The sequence below is a fragment of the Bos indicus x Bos taurus genome, chromosome 10 (assembly GCF_003369695.1).
Source record: "Bos indicus x Bos taurus breed Angus x Brahman F1 hybrid chromosome 10, Bos_hybrid_MaternalHap_v2.0, whole genome shotgun sequence".
Classification (NCBI taxonomy): domain Eukaryota; kingdom Metazoa; phylum Chordata; class Mammalia; order Artiodactyla; family Bovidae; genus Bos; species Bos indicus x Bos taurus.
Genome location: NC_040085.1, coordinates 102,900,377 through 102,920,503, shown reverse-complemented (window position 1 = coordinate 102,920,503; position 20,127 = coordinate 102,900,377). Strand labels below are relative to the sequence as shown.

Here is a 20,127-nt window from a genome sequence, read left to right as displayed (position 1 = left end):
ATTACATGTAGAGATAATATTTTGGATATACTGGGTTAAATAATGTATTAAAATTAGGTTCACTGGTTTCTTTTTACTTTTTTAATAAGGCTGCTAGAAAATTTACAATGACAAATGTGCCTCGCGCTGTTTCTTTTGAACAGCACAGTTGCAGGACTCTAGTGGAAAATGTTCGTGATGTCTTGAGGGCTGGCACAGAGTGGAGATTGAGCGACACTGTTGAATAAACTCTGCCAGGTTGTTTATTGGGTCACTAAAGTCACAGTCACCTGGTTAACATGATGGGTTCTTTAATGTCCATTCTCCTGTTACTATACCTACAAGGTTGGAACGATGAAGTCTGTAACTCTGTCCTGTTCTGTGTTTTAAGTGTTTGGGCATACTTAAGACTGACATTTTCTCTAACTCTTAACTCAAAGACATTTTTGACATTGTGGATGGTAAACAAGTAGCTCATGTGGATTTAGCACTTGCTCAAGAAGATATGTGTAATGAGCAGCAACAGGAGTCAGCCAAGAGTTCTTCATTTACTTCACTGAAAGTGTCTCAGGACCTGGATGTTGTAGTGGTCGTGGGCTTCTCCAATACTGCAGTCGCTCTTAACTTGACTTTGTACTTCAGGTATGTAGATTACTTCCTTCTCTAATTTGAGGTAAATAATTAGAGCCAAAAAGAGGTTAAAAAATGTACTTGTTAGCCTTTTTTTTTCCCTTTCTTTTAACCAGTTTTCTTCCTTTATCTACATTCTAGGTACTACATAGTGAGCTTGTTACTATATAAAAATATGTACAGATGACCACTGGCTATTTTTTATTTCTGGATGCATATTGAAGTTTTTATTTTGATTTATATTTATATTATAGATAGCTTATGTCATCATATGTAAAAAGTAACTGAGCACAATTTTAAAAACTCTTAGCTATTATAGTAATCTCCTCACTTCTTTCCAATGCCAGAGCAGAAGAAAAATGGGATTTACCCTGTTAGAATTTTATCTTATGTGGCTTATGGTCCTGGCCGCCTATGGGATCCACCTTTTTCCAATCTTAGGATGTTCTCAGGTGTTTCCTGTGGAGGGCCCACACGGGCAACTTTCTGAATATATTAGTGAAAATTGAGTACTTCTGTGTGTAGCTTTTTGATTTAGAAATTCTAGTTGCTTCTCATCTTATGTTGGAAGGGAACATGTTTGTATCTGATTGTGCATACCCATGTACACAGCACCTGTTTATTGCAACTTGCAAGTAGGCTAATCAACATTTATGACTTTCAGAATTAAGGGACATTTCAAGCCATTAGGATTTTTGGTCCTAGTTTAATGTGAATGAAATAAACATATCCTTGAGTAATTGGGAATGTACTTCGATGAGTTAATTTCATCCTCACATATCAGCCAGAACTTCTTACTACTGTGGTTTTTTGTTTTTAGTGGCTTTTTAACGTATTTTTTAGAATTTTTAAGCCGGGATGATTATCACATTTTCAGGTTGTATGCTTGTGTATCAGTAGGCCATTTTCACTGACTGAAATATATCTTGTATATGTAGAGTTACCTCCTAATCAGATTCCTTGGTAAACAGTTTAACAGGTGAAGAGGAAGGAAAACCCACTTGCCTCCCCTGATCCTTGAGTGCAGGGTTCTGCTCCTCGGGAAGTTTTGGCAGCACCCCAAGAGAACCCTGAAGGGGGCACCAGGCACATTCCTTGGGACAGATTCCTTTGAACTCAGCCACTGTAACATCAGCCAGTGAAGAACTCCTGCTCCCTTCCGTATAGTCAGTTTGGGGAACTGTCCTGTCCATCTAAATGAACAGTCTCTCTCTATTTGTTAATTATCTACGTGAGTGCTCTTTAATTAATATAACTTCTCGAGGAACTTGACCCTATATTTTGTAAGTACACTATGAAATCTAAAAGTATTTTTTCCATTCCTGCCTCCAGCTCTAGTTCTTTCCCACCATAAGGAATATCAGCCACCCCTTTTCATTTTATCAAGTCCTGTTCCCGCTCTGAGATCCACCTCTTTTATGAAGTCATTCCTTACTAAAATCCCTTCCACTTGTAAATTTCTGCTCATTTTATACTTTTTCTTCTCTTTGAACTTCTTTGGCACTTTTTGCTTTGAACTACAGTTTAGCACTTAATTGTATAGTCTTTCATTACTTCCCTAATTTTTTGTGTTTCCTATAGAGTTTGTAAGCTCATGTAAGCTCCACATGATTTGTTCGTTCAATTTGCTGTCAGTAACTTTTTCTTCCAGTTTACCTTAGCTGTCCATTCTCGTAGTCATACCCTGGGCTTTGTCAGTATATGAAACTATTCCTCCCCTAAATCACTTTTCCACACATCCCACTCTGACCACAACTTCCTGAACTACATCTTGCTTACTGAGGTACCCGCACTTCTCTCGTCTGGCTTCACTGGAATTTCCACACACTGACATCACGAGTGACGACTGCATCTCCCTCTGTCTTCACGTCCCTCTTTATAGTGTAGATTCTGTGACCTGTCATTGTGTTCACTTTTTTGAATGCGCCCTAAACTCTTGATCCTGCTGTGTGATAGCACTTGGTCTAACACATTTTTTAATTCTGTCTTATTCCCTGCATCCACACAACTGAGCACTTGTGAGAACACCACAAATAAAAATTGATACCACTAAAAGTTCACACTCATGCCTTATATGGTCTCTTATGTTGCCTGGAAACTTTACAGTGATATTTTTCATGAGTTCTTTTTTTTGGCAGCAGTGTTTTAAACATCCGTTTTTCTCAAACCTTTATTCATCTCTTTACCCTCAACTGTTGTTGGATGACTTTACCTCCTACTTTATAAAGGAAGTAGACCCTGTCTCACGGGAGCTCCTTCTGTTTCTCACATGAAATTCCTCACTTCCCTGCACGCGTCTTCTCCATATTCTGCCCTGTTACAGGAAAGGGGTTTCCTGTTCCCATGCAGGCCCATCCCTCTTCGTGTGCTCTGAATCCCATTCTTTCCTCCTCCTCGGGGACCATTTTCTGTTTCCTGTCTTTTCTAGATCTCCAGCCTCTTAAGTATTAGATCCATGTCCATCTAATCACCAGGTCCTAGTCATTCTAGGTCCTGAGGGCTTCCTGAATCTTTTCCACTTTTCTTCTTTGTCATCACTTTGATCCATGCTGCTGTCATCACTTATCTGAATTAGCTTACCAGCCTCGTAATTGGTCTCTGTTCTTCCCCGCTCAAATTCACCCTCTACGGAGTAGCCAAAGTGATGTTGTTTAAATGCATATCTTTTCAGAGTGTAGGCAGGTATGAACATGTGGGGACAGAGTACATATCTTTTGTTGGCGGGGGAACTGCTTTCTTCACAGATCATATTTCTTCACTTGTCACCCTGCTTTTTCTAACATCATGTCCTTGACAAATGCAAGTCACGCTGTTACCTTCAAATTGTTGAAATGGTTAATAACTTAACTAAGTGCTCAGGGGGTTACATACATCCCGGTCTCACACAGCCACTCCTCTGTGTCTTATCATATGGCTTCTCTGCTTAAACCCCTTGTCTAGCTTCTTTCCTCCTTCCCCAAGATGAAAGCTAACAATCCTTAGTAGCCCATAAAGCCTGACCCCATTTGTCTCTTGCAAAGCTCTCCAGCCTCATGTTACATACACTCTGCATCTACACCTGCATTCATACTTTGCTTTCCTAGCTATTAAGTATTTCCCTGGTCTCAGCCTAAATCTCACTTTGTGGTGGTGGGTGATTAAACACCTGGGGTTATGTCACATTCACCTGGTTCAAATCCAGCTGCACTGTTTCTCTGAGCCTCAGTTTCTATAGCTACAAAACTGGCGTATATTTACCTCATAAGGTTGTTGAAAAATTCAAATACATTAGTTCAGGTAAAAGTTTTTAGTTTCACATCTACAATGCAGTAGATAATACATGCTCTTGTCTCTTCATAAAACTAACTTCCCTTAAGGGTAAAAATTTTTTTAATTCATGTAATTGACATATAATGTTACATTATTAGCTTCATGTACACAACATAGCTTTATTAGTGTGTCTAAAGCAATGGAGGTGAGGCGTCTAGGTCAGGGAAACTTACTGTCTGTACTCTTTCTGCTCTGTAACACCTCCACCCTGTTTTCCTTTCCATTTTTAACAAGAGAGGCAATAACATGGATTTGGGTTTGACCATCATTTTTTACCATGACTATTGTTTTCAAAACATAGGCAATATCCAGGACATCTGTTATGTGAAAAAACTCTACAAGACAGCCCTATTGAAGGTCCCAAGGGGATAGATGAAGATGATCCTGTTAATTCTGACTACAACATGAAACTGACCAAGTTTTCCTTCCGAATTGATAGGTACCGAAACCTCCTTTTTAGATTTACTTTATTATTTTCATTTTTGTGTGTGTGTGAGGCTGACACTGTACCTTTTCACTTAAGTCTTTACAGAGCAGATACTTTTACTTCCCTAAGTGCATCTTTGCTTGGTTTAGTGCCTCACTTACTGCCTTCCACTGTCACAGACATGAGTTCTGTCCTATCTCCCAGGTCTTGGAAAGCCCAGCTGTCATCATTGAATGAAACAATAAAGAGCTCCAAGCTGGGAGGTTCCTGCTGTGCTCCGTGGTTCCAGGATATTTCGCATCTGGAGTCCCCTGAATCTGGTAACCGCAGTACCAGTGTGTCAGACTGGGCCTTCATTCCACAGGATGTGACATGTAGCCCATGTAATTTTCCACAGAAAGGCCCTGCCAGGACCAGTGATCCAGGAAGAGTGTGGAAAAGGATGCACATCAGGGAACAGGAGGAGCCCCTTGAGCTTACTTGTGTGTCTGTGACAGGCTTCACTGCACTGTTTACTTGGGCAGGGGAAAGCACAGGCTGGACCATTGTCCTGTGGGACTTGGAAACCCAGAGCACGCAGTGTTTTTCACTGGGCAAAAAATGTATTCCTGTAGACAGTGGTGGAGTCCAGCAGCTGTGCCTCGTCTTGACAGGTAAGGACATCTTGTAACAGGTTGAAATCCACGCGGAGGGCTGTCCTAATGCCAGTTTTACTTCTGCTGCCTGAGTGGTGGTGGTGCCTGCTCGCACCTCTAAGCCTAGGCTTTGATGGAGAAAATTCGGTGTTACTCTTAGTACTGTTGTCTATGTGTTTGATTTTTAGTTAAGATTAATTCTGCTCAGCTAAATGCTTAGGATACTAAGTCAGAAAGAGTTTAAGGAAGGTTGGTTTTTAACCTAGCAAGTCTTTCACAGGACTTCAGTCTGTGTAGGCAGAGGTTGCAAGCTCGTAGCTCATGGACTGTGTATGAACTCAGATTTATTTTGTTTGGCCTGCACTACCTAAACTTCTAAAAAGTTTTTGAAAGTTTAGTTGTGCAGTCATGTCCGACTCTTTGTGACTCCATGGACTGTAGCCTACCAGGCTCCTCTCTCCACATGATTTTTTAAGCAAGAGTACTGGAGTGGGTTGCCATTTCCTTCTCCAGAGGATCTTCCCAACCCAAGAATCGAACATGGATATTCCACATTGTAGGCAGATGTTTTACCATCTGAGCCACCAGGAAAGTCCAGGCTTTTAAAAGACATTTTATTTATTATAAGCATGTAAAATTAGAGGATTTCACACAATCTGGCAGTTTAGTTGTTACTGAAAAATTAAAAGATTTGGCCTACTGGCCTTCATCCCTCCTCCAATTTATGGATTGAAGCCAAATTTCAGTGGCCTTAGATGGGCCAGTTCCTTTCAGGTTGTTTTGTTTTGGTTTTGTTTTTCAATTTTTTTTTTTTTTTTTTTTAGGTTACGTTTTCTTGTACCTCTCTCCCCACCTGCTTGGCTCCCATAGGTATTTGGGTTTGGTGTGTCAGATATATGTTGATTCAGCATTTATCCCATAATTTCCTGTAAAGCTACTGAGTGTTCTGATTGAACTGTGTGTTTCTTCTTCAGTATCTCAATTTTGGTAATCACGTATTTCTGTGTATCAGAGTGTGCTATTAATTGCTTTATTTTGGTAGAGGTTCCAGGTATTGATTGTGCAAGATACAATTTTTTACATTATACAAAATGCAATTATACAAGATTATACAGGATACAGTTAAGACAGTATTGATTGTGCAAGATTGTACAAAGTAGGTTTAGTGCTATTTCATAGGATTCATTGTTCTTATGAGAATTTGTCTCGTGTTTACTGTTTTGAAAATTGAAATTATTCTTTGAAAAATTATGATGAATGTATTAATTGAGGTCATTAGTTACCAGTACCCAATAAACATTAGTAATTACAGTACTGAAGTATTGAGTAGTTAGAAATTAATTCCTGTCATAACACTAAAACCTAAGTCCTAATAATTTATTAAAGCTGACTTTTTGTCTTGTAGAAAGTGGACTCTCTCTGATTTTGTTTGGTTTGACTCAAGAGGAATTTTTAAATAGGCTGATGATCCACGGAAGTGCCAGTACTGTGGACTCTCTTTGTCATCTCAATGGTTGGGGGCGGTGTTCCATCCCCATACATGCACTAGAGGTAACAGAATTTAGTGTCTGTAGTATGATGATGTTCGATTATTTTCTGTTGTTTACTCTTATATGGCCAAAGAGTTGGGAGATAATATGCAACCTAGCAACAAAAGATGCATTGCCTTTACCCATCCATTTGCCTAGTTTTGGCTGTTTCATTACCCTAATTCTGCTTAGCAATTTACCCTTTTTGGCTTTGAAGTAACATAATGAACACTATTTAAGAAAGAAATCTGACTGTGGCTCAGATCATGAACCCCTTATTGCCAAATTCAGACTTAAATAGAAGAAAGTAGGGAAAACCATTAGACCATTCAGGTATGACCTAAATCAAACCCCTACAATTATATAGTGGAAGTGACAAATAGATTCAAGGGAATAGATCTGAAGACAGAGTGCCTGATGAACTGTGGACAGAGGCTCATGGTGTTGTATAGGAGTCAGGGATCAAGACCATCCCCAAGAAAAAGAAATGCAAAAAAGCAAAATGGCTGTCTGAGGACGCCTTACAAATACCTGTGAAAAGAAGAGAAGTGAAAAGCAAAGGAGAAAAGGAAAGATATTTCCAAAGAATAGCAAGGAGAGAGATAAGAAAGCCTTCCTTAGTGATCAGTGCAAAGAAAAAGGAAAACAGCAGAATGGGAAATACCAAAGGAACATTTCATGCAAAGATGGGCACAATAAAGGACAGAAATGGTATGGACCTGACAGAAGCCGAAGATATTAAGAAGAGATGGCAAGAATACACAGAAGAACTGTACAAAAACATATTCACTACCTAGATAATCAAGATGGTATGATCACTCATCTAGAGCCAGACATCCTGGAATGTGAAGTCAAGTGGGCCTTAGGAAGCATCTCTACAAATAAAGCTAGTGGAAGTGATGGAATTCCAGTTGAGCTATTTCAAATCCTAAAAGATGATGCTGTGAAAGCACTGCACTCAATATGCCAGCAAATTTGGAAAACTCAGCAGTGGCCACAGGACTGGAAAAGGTCAGTTTTCATTCCAATCCCAAAGAAAGGCAATGCCAAAGAGTGCTCCAACTACCGCACAATTGCTACTGCACAATTGCTACCACACATCTCACACGCTAGTAAAGTAATGCTCAAAATTCTCCAAGCTAGGCTTCAGTAATGAACCGTGAACTTGCAGATGTTCAAACTGGTTTTAGAAAAGGCAGAGGAACCAGAGATCAAATTGCCAACATCCACTGGATCATGGAAAAAGCAAGAGAGTTCCAGAAAAACATCTATTTCTGCTTTATTGACTATGCCAAAACCTTTGACTGTGTGGATCATAATAAACTGGAAAATTCTGAAAGAGATGGGAATACCAGACCACCTGACCTGCCTCTTGAGAAACTTGTATGCAGGTCAGGAAGCAACAGTTAGAACTGGACATGGAACAATAGACTGGTTCCAGATAGAGAACGGAGTACATCAAGGCTGTACATTGTCATCCTGCTTATTTAATTTATATGCAGAGTACATCATGAGAAACGCTGGGCTGGAAGAAGCACAAGCTGGAATCTAGATTGCCGGGAGAAATATCAATAACCTCAGATATGCAGATGACACCACCCTTATGGCAGAAAGTGAAGAAGAACTAAAGAGCCTCTTGATGAAAGAGGAGAGTGAAAAAGGTGGCTTAAAACTCAACATTAAGAAAACAAAGATCATGGCATCTGGTCCCATCACTTCATAGGCAACAGTGTCAGACTTTATTTTTTGGGGCTCCAAAATCACTGCAGATGGTGACTGCAGCCATGAAATTAAAAGACGCTTGCTCCTTGGAGGGAAAGGAATGACCAACCTAGATGGTATATGAAAAAGCAGAGACGTTACTTTGCCAACAATGGTCTGTCTAGTCAAGGCTATGGTTTTTCCAGTGGTCATGTATGGATGTGAGAGTTGGACTGTAAAGACAGCTGAGCACTGAAGAATTGATTCTTTTGAACTGTGGTGTTGGAGAAGACTCTTGAGAGTCCCTTGGACTGCAAGGATATCCAACCAGTCCATCCTAAAGGAGATCAGTCCTGAATATTCATTGGAAGGACTGAAGCTGAAGCTGAAACTCGGATACTTTGGCCACCTGATGCGAAGAACTGACTCATTTGAAAAGACCCTGATGCTGGGAAAGATTGAAGGCGTGAGGAGAAGGGGACGACAGAGGATGGGATGGTTGGATGGCATCACCAACTCAATGGACATGAATTTGGGGAAACTCCAGGAGTTGGTGATAGACAGGAAGACCTGGCGTGCTGCAGTCCATGGGGTCACGAAGAGTGGGACATGACTGAGCAACTGAATTGAACTGAACTAAAGAAAGAAAAAGTTACAAAAGATGGAGGCAACAATAAGCTAATGAGAATAAATGCAGTGGAATCAAGCCATGGGAAGCTCAAGCAGGAGTGAGCACTCATTCCTGCTTTATCTTCCCCACCACTCTTATCCTGCTGTTGTAGTGACATACCTGAATTTATACAGCATTTTTTAGTTCACCCACTCCAGTATTGTCTGGGAAAGCCTATGGATAGAGGAGCCTGGTGGGCTACAGTCCATGGAGTTGCAAGAGTCAGACAGGACTTTAGGGACTAAGCAGCAACAATGTAGTTCACACTCTCTGTGCATCCTCTAAATTGTGCTAAAATAACCACAGGTGACAGTTGGTAAGTTTGTATTCATGTCATTTTACTGATGAAAAACTCAAAACCATTGCGTGGTCCATAGCTGTACTAATATGGCAGGAGCCAGAATCAAACTCGGGGCACTTTCTACTATACCACATGGAAAGGTTGAAAACTAGAAGTTAATAAAGTTACATACCAGACTCATCTTTTAGTGGCAGGTTTATTGAGATATAATTCACATACCATAACATTCACCTGTCTATGGGTAGGAGTATCATTCACTTACGAGGGGTTTTTAGGATGTTCAGACTTGTACAACCATCCGCTCTGTCTGGTGTTTTCACTGTCTCACTTTTTTCACCCCAGTAGCAGTCACTCCCGACTCTGTACACACCCTCATTTCCACACACTGATCTGCTCTGTCTGTTGGCCTTTGGGGATGGCTTCTTTCACTTCGCTTGTCTTCAGAGTCCATCCCTGTAGCATATGTCAGGACTCTGAGTAGCTTTGCATTATGTGGATATAGCACATATTTTTAATCCATTCATCATCAATAGACATTCAGGTGGTTTTTCCTTTTTTGCTATTAAGAATTCTTCTACTATGAAAAGTGGTGTACTAGTTTTTGTTATCACTGTTATTTTTTCGTTTCTCCTGGTAGTAGAGTTAGCAAGTTACTTAACTTTTTGAAGAACCACCAAACTGTTTTCCCCAGTGGCTGCACTATTGAACATTCCCAGAGTAAGGTAAAGGAGTTCCGATAGCTCCAGATCCACTTGTTTTGTCCAGTTTTGTTGTATCATAACCATCCTAGTGACTGTGAAGGCAACATGACGTGTTATCTCATTGTAGTTTATACTTGCGTTTTCCTAATGACTAGTGTGTTGATCAGTTTTCATGTGCTTTTTGGCCGTTTGTATTATATGTCTCTTTGGAGAAATGTCTACTTAAATCCTTTGTTCATTTTGTAATTGAGTGATTTGTCTTTATTGTTGTGTTCTAAGGGTTCTTTACATATTCTAGATACTAGACCCTTATGAGATGTCTGACCTACAGATATTTTATCCTATTCTATGGGTTTTACTTCCAGCGTTTTTGATGGTGTCCTTTGAAACATAAGTATGTAATTTTGATGAAGTTAGTTTACCTGTTTTAGGGAGTTTTGTTTTTCAGTTACTTGTGCTTTTGGTGTCATATCTTAAGTAACCAATGCCTATTCTGTGAGGTCATGAAAATTTACTTTTATAAAGTTATGAGTTTTATTGTTTGTTTTTTCATCTGATTCTTTGATGTATTTTGATTAATTTTTATATATGGTAAGGGGAAAGGACCCAAAACTGGATGTAGATTTTCAGTGACCACTACCGTTTATTGAAAGACGTATCTTCATGTACTACAAAATATTTATTATAGAGAATTTAAGAATGGGAAAAAAAAAATTAGTCTCTTATAAATCTGTTATCCCAAAGTAATCATGTTTACTCTTGGGTTATTTCCTATAGTTATTTTTTCTAAATATTAATGTTAATAATCAGGTGCTAGCTCATTTTCTTACCTATAGATAAAAACTATTATTATTTCCATTTTACAGTTGAGGGAACATAGAGGTTAGGAATCCTAATTCAGATGTACTTGGATTGTAACTGGTAGTGCCAGGGTTTGAACCCAAGCAGTGTGACTGCAGAGCCTCTGCCCTTAGACGTTGTGTGTCCATGTAGTAAGTTTAATTAGGATTAGGTGGTATTACAGCATTGTTTTGGCCTTAATCTCCCACAGCATACAAAGGAGTTACTTTGTTGAGACTCAGGTATAGCCTACTAAACACTCAGTTTTCATAAATGTTCCTTGTGAAAGTTGAATGTGCATTTTCCAGTTGTCACAGTGTTCTTTCATCAGAAGTAGTTAGAATTTTCATACTTGGCTCAGTTTATCTTAATCTCTTTGAGTCTTTGGGTAATTCAGCTCACTATTTCTCTTTTCAGGTAGGTCTAATCTGGTATTCAATATATCCGCTGAGTATCTAGTTTCAATTTTTATTTATTTATTATTTCTAGAATTACTATTTGGTCATTATTTTTAAATATGTTATTTTGAAACTTTTCAAATGTATAGAACAATTGTAAAAGTTATAAAATGAAAATCCATTTATCTCTTTTCTGTTTACCAACTGTTAACCTTTTGCCACTGGAGAAGGAAATGGCAGTCCACTCTAGTATCCTTGCCTGGAGAATCCCGTGGACAGAGGGGCTTGCCAGGCTACAGTCCATGGGGTCACACAGAGTCGGGACACTGAGTGACTGACAAAACAGTTTGCCACGGTTGTTCTGACTGTATGTTACTTACTTTTGCTGAACTATTTGAAAATTGCAAACTTGGTAACTGTTGGCAGCCGTATTCTTCCTTAAGCACACACAGTTTAGTTCTTCCTTTCACTGTGTAGTGTGAAGTCAGGGTCTGTTTCTTGTCTCCCTCAGGGAAGTCTCTTTCTTCTTTTCTTTTCCTCCGCACATAACTTTCACCAGTACTTCCCACCCAGCCTGCCTGGCCTCGTACCCAGAACTCACCCCTTGGATTCTCAGTGTTGCCCCCAGACCAGCAGCATCACATCTTCTGGAGATTTATTAGAGATGCAGATTTTCAGGCTCCACCCCAGACTTAGGAAATCAGAATCTCTGGGGACTGGACTCAGCGGCCCACGTTTGAACAGGCTCTCCAGGTGATTTCTTCAGTGCAGTGCTTTAGCCTCAGCGTGGCAAACTTCTGTCCAGGGCCAGAGACCCCAGGCAGGTTTCTGTTATAACTACTCAGATGTGCCATTGTAGCCATTGACAGTGTGTAAGTGGATGGATGTGGCTGTGTTCCTATAAAACAAAGACAGGCAGGAACTGAATTTGGTTGGTTCGTCCTATTTTTCAACCCCTGCTTCAGGCCATCAGAAATTTATTTTTAATTCTGAGGATTTTTCTCACTTTCTTTTCAGTTCAACTGAGCATTTAAAGATATAAACACACACACACACACACACACACACACACACACACACGCACCATCATTGACCCTTGAACAGCATGGATTTGAGCTGCACGGGTCCACCTGTACCGGGATTTTTTTCAGTAGTGAGTACCACAGTACTACGCAATCCAAGGCAGGTTGAATACATGGGTGTGAAACCTCTTATTCAGGGGGAGGGCTGTAGAGTCATACATGGGTTTTCCACTGTGTAGGAGGGTCAGCGTCCCTAACCCCCTAGTTGTTCAAGGGTCAACTGTATATATAATTTTAAATCTATGATTTTTAAGTGTTCTTTATAGAACAGTTTCCTCAGATTCCTAGTTAGAAACAGAAGTCTGTATTTAGCCTGCTTTTTCAGTTTAACTTTGTATTAATCTGCTATAATATTTTAACTCAAATAGATTGTAACTTAACTGTGAGGGTGATCCCCAGGTACGTAGCTTTGAATGGTTTTAGAATTACAAAATGGGTGGGAAGATACCCTGGAGGAGCGGCGGGCGATTTACTCCAATATTCTTTTCTGGAGAATCCCATGGATTCTCCTGGTAGGCTATAGCCCATTGGGTTGCAAAGAGTTGGACGTGACTGAAGCGGCTTAGCATTCAGCACGCACAGAGCTAGAAGTGTTTTCTTTTCTAACCTCCTGTTTCTGCTGAAGCAGAGACTGTTGCTCCAAAAAGTTACAGAGACTTGCCCTAGATTACACAGTCGTCGTCAGAATCTGCACTAGAACTCAGGTACTCCTACAAGATAAAGATAGCCTTGTATCTCTGTTAGTGCATTAAATTGTAAAGTTTTAAAAAACTTGTATCCCAACTTTTTTTTTCGTATTGTAATTTTTTCCCGATCTCCTCCCATTTCAGGCAGGAATAGAAAATCGTCAGCTGGACACAGTAGATTTCTTTTTAAAGAGCAAAGAAAATCTTTTGACTCCATCCTCAAAATCTTCTGTACCTGATCAGTTTGATCACTTTGCATCCCATTTATATTTAAAACGTAAGTGGAATGAAGGCTTCTACATTTGTATTTATCATTTTTCCTTTTTAATCACTTTCAAATTATTGTTATGTTTTCTGATGACTTATTTACTAGCCAGGACTCAGTCACAATGTTTTGTCTCCTTTCTGGACTCTTGAGAGAATTGTAAGAATCTGTAAATGCTCTCATTATACTTTGAATATTAATTATTCATATGCTGTACTGTGCTTTGTATTTTTAGTATGCAAGGAAGAGATGATCCTTGAAATTTAAGAGCATTTTATTCAAAAGAAAATAAAATTCATTTGTGAAATTCCCCACTCCTGCAGCTGTCTGAGGTATATAGTGACAGTGCAGCTGGCTTAGTTTTCATCCTGACTTTGCTTTTGCTACGTTACCAACTCTTCTTTTTAAGACTTTGGCTTTCATTGTTAATAAACAGGAGCTCTGCTTTTATTCTTCAGCCAGATAGTCGTTGCAAGTCCTCTCTTTGGAGGGATAGGGTAAAAAATGTATTTTCCCATGTACATAAAGTTTTATAATTTGCTTTTTTTCCACTTGATAATGTATTACAGACATCTTCCTTGATAACAATAGGTGTACTATTTATGGTGGCACAGAATTTCATTATATGGGCTGTGCCATAGTTTCCCCAACCAAACTCCTGTTGCACATTTAGGTTGATTCTAATTTTTGCTATTGTTGGCAATGTGCTATAAATGCTATGTGTTTGTATAATTTCACATATGTACAATTATTGGGATTAATTTCTACCAGTTTATACTCTTTTTTAGTGGAGAAAAGAGCAGCCTACCCTTTCAGTCAGGGTAATATTGGTTCTCACTTGCAGTGTGAATTGACATTCTCTTGTTTTGAGTGCAGTTTGCCCTCCTCCCTCTTGAACTGCTAACTTTTTTTTATGCTGCACTTTTTTTTTTTTTTCTTAAAGTCTGCTTAAATTTATAGAGAAAAGCCTGGTTTGTGGTGTTGAGGGGAACTCCAGTAGCAACTGTATGGTCGTTACTCCCTTCTGCTGTTTGGTGGTCAGTGATTACTCTTCCCTCCACTCACACCTGCACTGCTCTGCCCTAAAAGGTGGGGATAGATCTGGAAATAAGCATAGGATTAGCTTTTCCTGCTCTTTTGGTAAAACCCATGTTTTCCATCATTCTCACACAGACGCAGTTCTAGAGGTGGGGCCGATGCTGGAATGAGCAGGCAGCATTTTATTTGCAGCTGGCAAACAGAAGATTCAGGGGCCTCCATCCTTGCCTTCACCTGTATGTTTAAGAGAATGGTTTTGGAATCAGCAGATTTACATTCAGATTTGTTCTGTGCCACTCATGCTCAGATTAGCTTGGACAAGTTACTTATCCTCTTGAAACCTCAGTGTCTTCATCTGTGGAAAGAGGGATGTAATACCTACCTCTCTGGTCATTAAATGGAATAAGTGAGATAGCATTTATAAAACACCAAGTACAGTATTTAAAATAGAGTAGGTGGTCATCAAAATCCTAGTTACTAGTAATACCAGTAAATAATGACTAGTGATAAATAGAGTCCCTGAAGTTTGCAGGAAGTAAGACTTCATGAAAGTTTTGTGAGCTTTTTGAGAGTAAGACATTGGTCTTTGTCTTATGTTTTAAGGTATTGGAGCATAGTATTTTTGGATAGGTTAATTTTATTGGGAGTGTCCTGGTGGTCTTCATAGTCCTTTCTTTGGTTTTTCCTCAGATGTGGAAGAGCTGACACCAGCATTGGATTTACTTTGCTCAGCAATTAGAGAAAATGATTCTGAGACCCAAAGCAAACACTTTTCAGAACAGTTACTTAACCTTACACTATCTTTTCTTAACAAACAAATAAAGGAGCTTTTTATTCACATTGAAGGTAAGAAAGCAGGAAATAAAGGGACAATTATCCTACCCTTATGTCAGGACAGAGATGTAAGTGATCCTATTGCACGAAAGGGCGTAAGCCAGCGGAGTGCCATTTGCTAAGTTCAGTGTGTAATTGAGTGAGTGAAATGGGTTCTAATCCTGGGAAATTTGGCAGGAAGAACTAATCATTTTGAAGGGGGTTATATTAAAACATGGGGATACTTGTAAATAGGAAAAAAGATCAGATTTTTTTGTTTGATCTGAAAACACTGTTTGAATTCTGCCATTTTGTAAACTTCATTATGGTTATATAGCTCATGGTGAATTATTTCTCTCTCTCTGCTCTCACACACACACACACACTCATACTCTTTATGTATGAAATTGGCACATTGGTGTTTTCCATAGAGCTAGATGAACATCTACAGAAAGGAGTGGACATTTTGACCAGCTACATTGATGAACTTCGAACCTTCATGATAAAGTTTCCCTGGAAGCTAACAGATGCTATAGATGAATATGATGTAAATGAAAATGTCCCCAAAGTAAAGGAGAGCAATATATGGGAGAAACTCAGTGTTGAGGTAAATATGAGTAATAATCACTTCTTCTATTTTTCAGATTCAGAGAATCTGAGAAAATGATAGAAGAAATAGAATTTAAAATCTGTATACTTGTTGGTTCATCCATATTGTAACATGTGATAGTATTAATTTTCCTTCTTTTTTTTTGGCCACACTTGTAGCATGCAGGATCTTAGTTCCTCACCCCAGGATCAATCCTGCCCCCTTCCCACCCCCAACAGTAAAAGCTCAGAGTCTTGACCACTGAACCGCCAGGGAAATCCCTAGAATCTGTATATTTGTGATTCAGAGTCTTTGGAAAGGCTTTTAGGTTTTATAGATTTTTGGATCTCTGAGTACAACTTCAAATACATGTTTACAAGTTTCATTTATTTAATTCAGAATACAGATAGGCACTTTCTTTATGCCAGATCTGCCCATTTGGATCCAGTGAGAAACACCCAACCCCAAACCCATCGTGAACTAGCACTCCTTCAATATCTAGGACATGGTACTTTGGACTTGTCCGTTCTGCCTGACGTTTGAATGAATCACATTGCTGCTGGTGATTCAATCTTAGGAAAGTTATGACATTATATAGTTGGAAGTATATTCAGTTCAATTCCTATCTCAGATTCTAGTTAAGATATTTTGCCAGTTAGATTTTCTATACTCATCAACTTGGCTTTCTTTTTATAGTAGAAGTTTATACAACCAAACTGTGATGCCCTCTTTTTGACTAGGGAGTGGAAGAATTCTTCTAATCTCTTGGAAGATGTTGGCATTGAAAAGTCCAAGGCCAGAGTAGCCTAACCCCGATGGTCCACACTGATAGGGTGTGAAAGCACTGCGGTTGAGGTTGTGCCTCTCAGGGTACAAGGGCGGGGAAGCGCCTGGTGTGACTGCGCTTGCTGTCTCTCATTCTCTAACCAAAAATTACTTAATTTTCCTTCCACTCTCTTAGGGTTCTCTCTTCCAGTCTCCTTCACTGGTTTCATTTCTCGTTTTTCCCATTTTCAATGTGTTCCAAGGTTTCATCTATGGCCTTCTGCTCTTTTTACTCATAATCACTGATTTTTAATTTGGGGGGAGGTTACAGTCCACTTCGATGAAAGCTGTGGACTCTGTCTCCAAAAACATGCATGCCAGTGTGTGTGTGCCAATGTGTGTGTGTCCTTTCTAAAATATATGTATCTTCCAAATACATCTGTATGATTTTATCATCCTAGCTTTTAAGATCCTTCAGTGGCTCTGCATAAGTTTCAGGATAAAACCCATGTCACACACACCATGCCATTATGATGGAGATTCTACTTTTCTTTCATGTTGCATTTGCTACTCTCTTCAGCCTTTTCTCTAGTTACATTAAGTACTTTCGAGTTCTCTGAAGGCTTGATACTGTTTCTTGCCCTTATGCCTCTGCATATTAAATATTCTCTGTTTTTGGAAGTCATGTTCTTTTCTCATTAAACATATATCACACTTACTTGTCTTTAAAACTTTTACTTCATCGGTCAGCTCTACTAGGAACCCTTTTCTTTTTTATTCATTTCTCTTATTTAGATATTCCTCTTCTGAACTCTCCTCTCTAGAACCCTGGAAATACCTGTATCATCCCCCTTATCATGCAGTACTATAATCTGTGCTTTATTTGCATTTCTTCCACTAGTCTAAAAGCTCCTGGAGAGCAGAGTCTGTATTTTGGTCAATTCATATCCCCTTCCAAGCCCCAAATCTAGTAGTAGATTTTCAGTAAAATTCTCTTATTGAGGTAGTCAGTAAATACATAAGTCCCTTGTTGATAAACATATTAAGGTAATAAAAAGGAACTCAAAAGGCAGATGTTTTTCTTCCTTTTCCTAGGAAGTTATTGCCAATGCCATTTTAAACAACAAAATACCAGAGGCACAAACTTTCTTCAGGATTAACAGTCATTCTGCTCAAAGACTTGAGGAGTTGATTAGAATAGGCCTAGATTTGGTCTTTGACAGTTTGAAAAAGAACAACATGGAGGAAGCCTCTGAGCTTTTGAAGAATATGGTAAGTGGCAAAATTTGTTTGTCCGATCATAAAGTTGCTAATGAAAGAAATTCTCTTCTGTGTTTAGTACAGTGTCTGGCTGTTAGGAAAACTGCTTTGTATTCGTAGTCATGTCACAGGACTGAGAAGTGTGTGTGGCTTTTCCTGGGAAATCATGACAACAGTACTGAGAAACCTTTAGTGCCAAGACCTTTCTGGAAGAGATTCTTGGTTAGAATTTCCACCATTTGTTCTCTATTAGATTTGGTACTTTGGTTAGAAGGGGAAACGGTGTTTCTCATAAAAGGTTTCACACATTTCATAGTGTGCAGAGGACCTCATTATTTGTTGGGGGACATTCTCTATGTTCTCTCTTATGTCGCCATTGGCGCTTTCAAGTGGCGTATACCTTTGCTCAGTGCTCCATGGTTTTACTTCACTTGAGAAAGGAATGTCCTGGAGATGGGGTTCCTGGACCATGCAGATATGGTCCTCATCTGCATGGTTGAGGTCTTGCCCGTGGTAATTCTCTGGAAGTTCAGAGGGGTGAAACTGTGTCAGGTTTGTTACGTGCGTTGACGGTTGTCTTCAAGTGGATCGTAATAGCAGAGACCTGTAGTTCTGGTCCTGTGGTAGCCGGGCCTTACCTTAAATTGTTCTGTGTGCTGCCTTTGGCATTCTGGCAAATCAAATCACCTTAAGGATTTAGAGATAGTCTGCAAATATTTTGATAAATGTAGAAAATGAACATTTACAAGAGCAGGAAAGTGGTGGAATTCTAACAGGGCACATTTCTGTAATAGAGTACTTCTGTATTGAACATATATTTAGGTTCAAATAGCTCCATTACAAAATGTAAGTTTTCTTGATTTTCTGTTTATTTCAGGGCTTTAATGTAAAAGACCAGTTGCTCAAGATATGCTTCTATACAGCTGATAAAAGCGTACGGGACTTTCTGGTAGGTAAAGGTGAGACCAAGTAGTTTATGTTTTCTAGTAAATGTTGGTGAAACTTCAAAACAAATTACTCTAACATTCAGCTAATACCTAGTAAAATAAAAGTATCACAACTCCTTGTCTTTATTTAAATGAACATTTTGCGTTTGTGTTAACGGAAAATTTGTGTGAATACATACATTGCCTCAGAAATTCAAAATATAATTCTTAAGTGGCATTTAATCTCATGGAATTTGTTTTGCAAATGTTCTTGATTCTTTGTGATTTTTTTCTTTAATTGCTTTTTGTTCAAGGTTGAAATTTTTAAAGAAAAAAATTATTTTTCTGAAAAAGAGAAAAGGACTGTAGACTTTGTGCATCAAGTTGAGAAGTTTTATTCAGGACATTTACAAGAAAATATACAGATCCAGTCTTTACCCAGGTAGTCTCATTAGCCCCGTTTTTATTACATAGGAAGAACACCATAGACAAGGCTTAGTTTTTAATTGTTATCTTGGACTTCTTATGTGGAATTGAGCTCATATTCCCTATGAAAATTAAACTTGTATCATCCAGAAGGGCCTGAGGAATCCCCTGTCAGATCAATATGTACATATAAGAATATTCTAAGATAATAAATACAAAGTTAAGAGTATTGAATTCTGTGTTCCCCTAAAGAGTAGAACTTCTTGAGCAGAGAAAAAGGAATGATGCCTTTCCCTCCAAAATTTAAAAATTTCCTATCACACTTTTAGGTATTGGATAAAGGAACAAGATTTTTCCAAGCACAAGTCTGTTTTGGACTCATTCCTAAAATATGATCATAAAGATAAACTTAACAAGCAAGATCATAGGATTGTGTTAAATTGGGCTCAGTGGTGGAATCAGCCAACACAAGAATCCATCCTTCTCCCCTGGATAAATCCAGAAGGCAAGTGTGAAAGAGCCTAAAAGAATGAATGAAGATTAAATTAGGCATTGGTATTTGAATATTTTGGTGTGTCTTCATTTTCAAATTCATTTTGGGGAAAAATACTCAGTTGCTTTAGAATGCAAGTCTTTATATTGAGAGCTTTTTCTTGTCTTGAGGTTTTTGTAAGGGATTTATAATGTGATTGTGAAAGAGAAAAATCATCTGGTTCATGAATATGAAATTTCAAGGCTAAGAGTTCTCTTCCTAGGTTCCATGACGTTCTTTGTTTTTCAAAATAGTCTTTGGTTTCTCTTTGTGTAAACTGAGAATCTGTATCATACCGGGGCTCTGGGGAATAACTTAACAATGGTAAACAGAGGTAGTTCATAGGGTGTCAAATTCACGTTTATTATTACAGCTGAAGTTTTTGTTTATACTAAGGAAAAGAAAAGGGAAAAAGAAGGCTGACAAGATAAATGAAACACACAGGTAATTCCCAAGCTTCATTTAACCACTGTAGTAACAGGAGGCAACATTTAGCTCTTCCTCCTGCTGACCTATCCGTTAGCAAACGAACAGCACAAAAGAGGGAACTAGGAAAAGGAGCAGAGGGCCTGAGTGATTCTTCTTTTATGTTAAGTATTTGCCCAGATCATCATGTTTGCTCAAT

General features: G+C 38.9%; 1 protein-coding gene across 3 annotated transcripts in view; it reads left to right on the top strand.

Moving 5' to 3' along the window:
- SPG11 (SPG11, spatacsin vesicle trafficking associated) overlaps window positions 1-20,127 on the top strand; it is a 76,584-nt gene that overhangs the window by 5,170 nt on the left and 51,287 nt on the right. For all 3 annotated transcript variants that reach the window (XM_027552739.1, XM_027552740.1, XM_027552741.1), the window contains exons 4-14: window positions 420-621; window positions 4,220-4,357; window positions 4,550-4,998; window positions 6,386-6,531; window positions 13,033-13,165; window positions 14,882-15,037; window positions 15,436-15,611; window positions 17,454-17,630; window positions 18,496-18,567; window positions 18,859-18,986; window positions 19,300-19,475. In XM_027552739.1, the coding sequence (XP_027408540.1) occupies window positions 420-621; window positions 4,220-4,357; window positions 4,550-4,998; window positions 6,386-6,531; window positions 13,033-13,165; window positions 14,882-15,037; window positions 15,436-15,611; window positions 17,454-17,630; window positions 18,496-18,567; window positions 18,859-18,986; window positions 19,300-19,475 (1,953 nt within the window). The remainder of the gene's footprint in view (window positions 1-419; window positions 622-4,219; window positions 4,358-4,549; window positions 4,999-6,385; window positions 6,532-13,032; window positions 13,166-14,881; window positions 15,038-15,435; window positions 15,612-17,453; window positions 17,631-18,495; window positions 18,568-18,858; window positions 18,987-19,299; window positions 19,476-20,127) is intronic.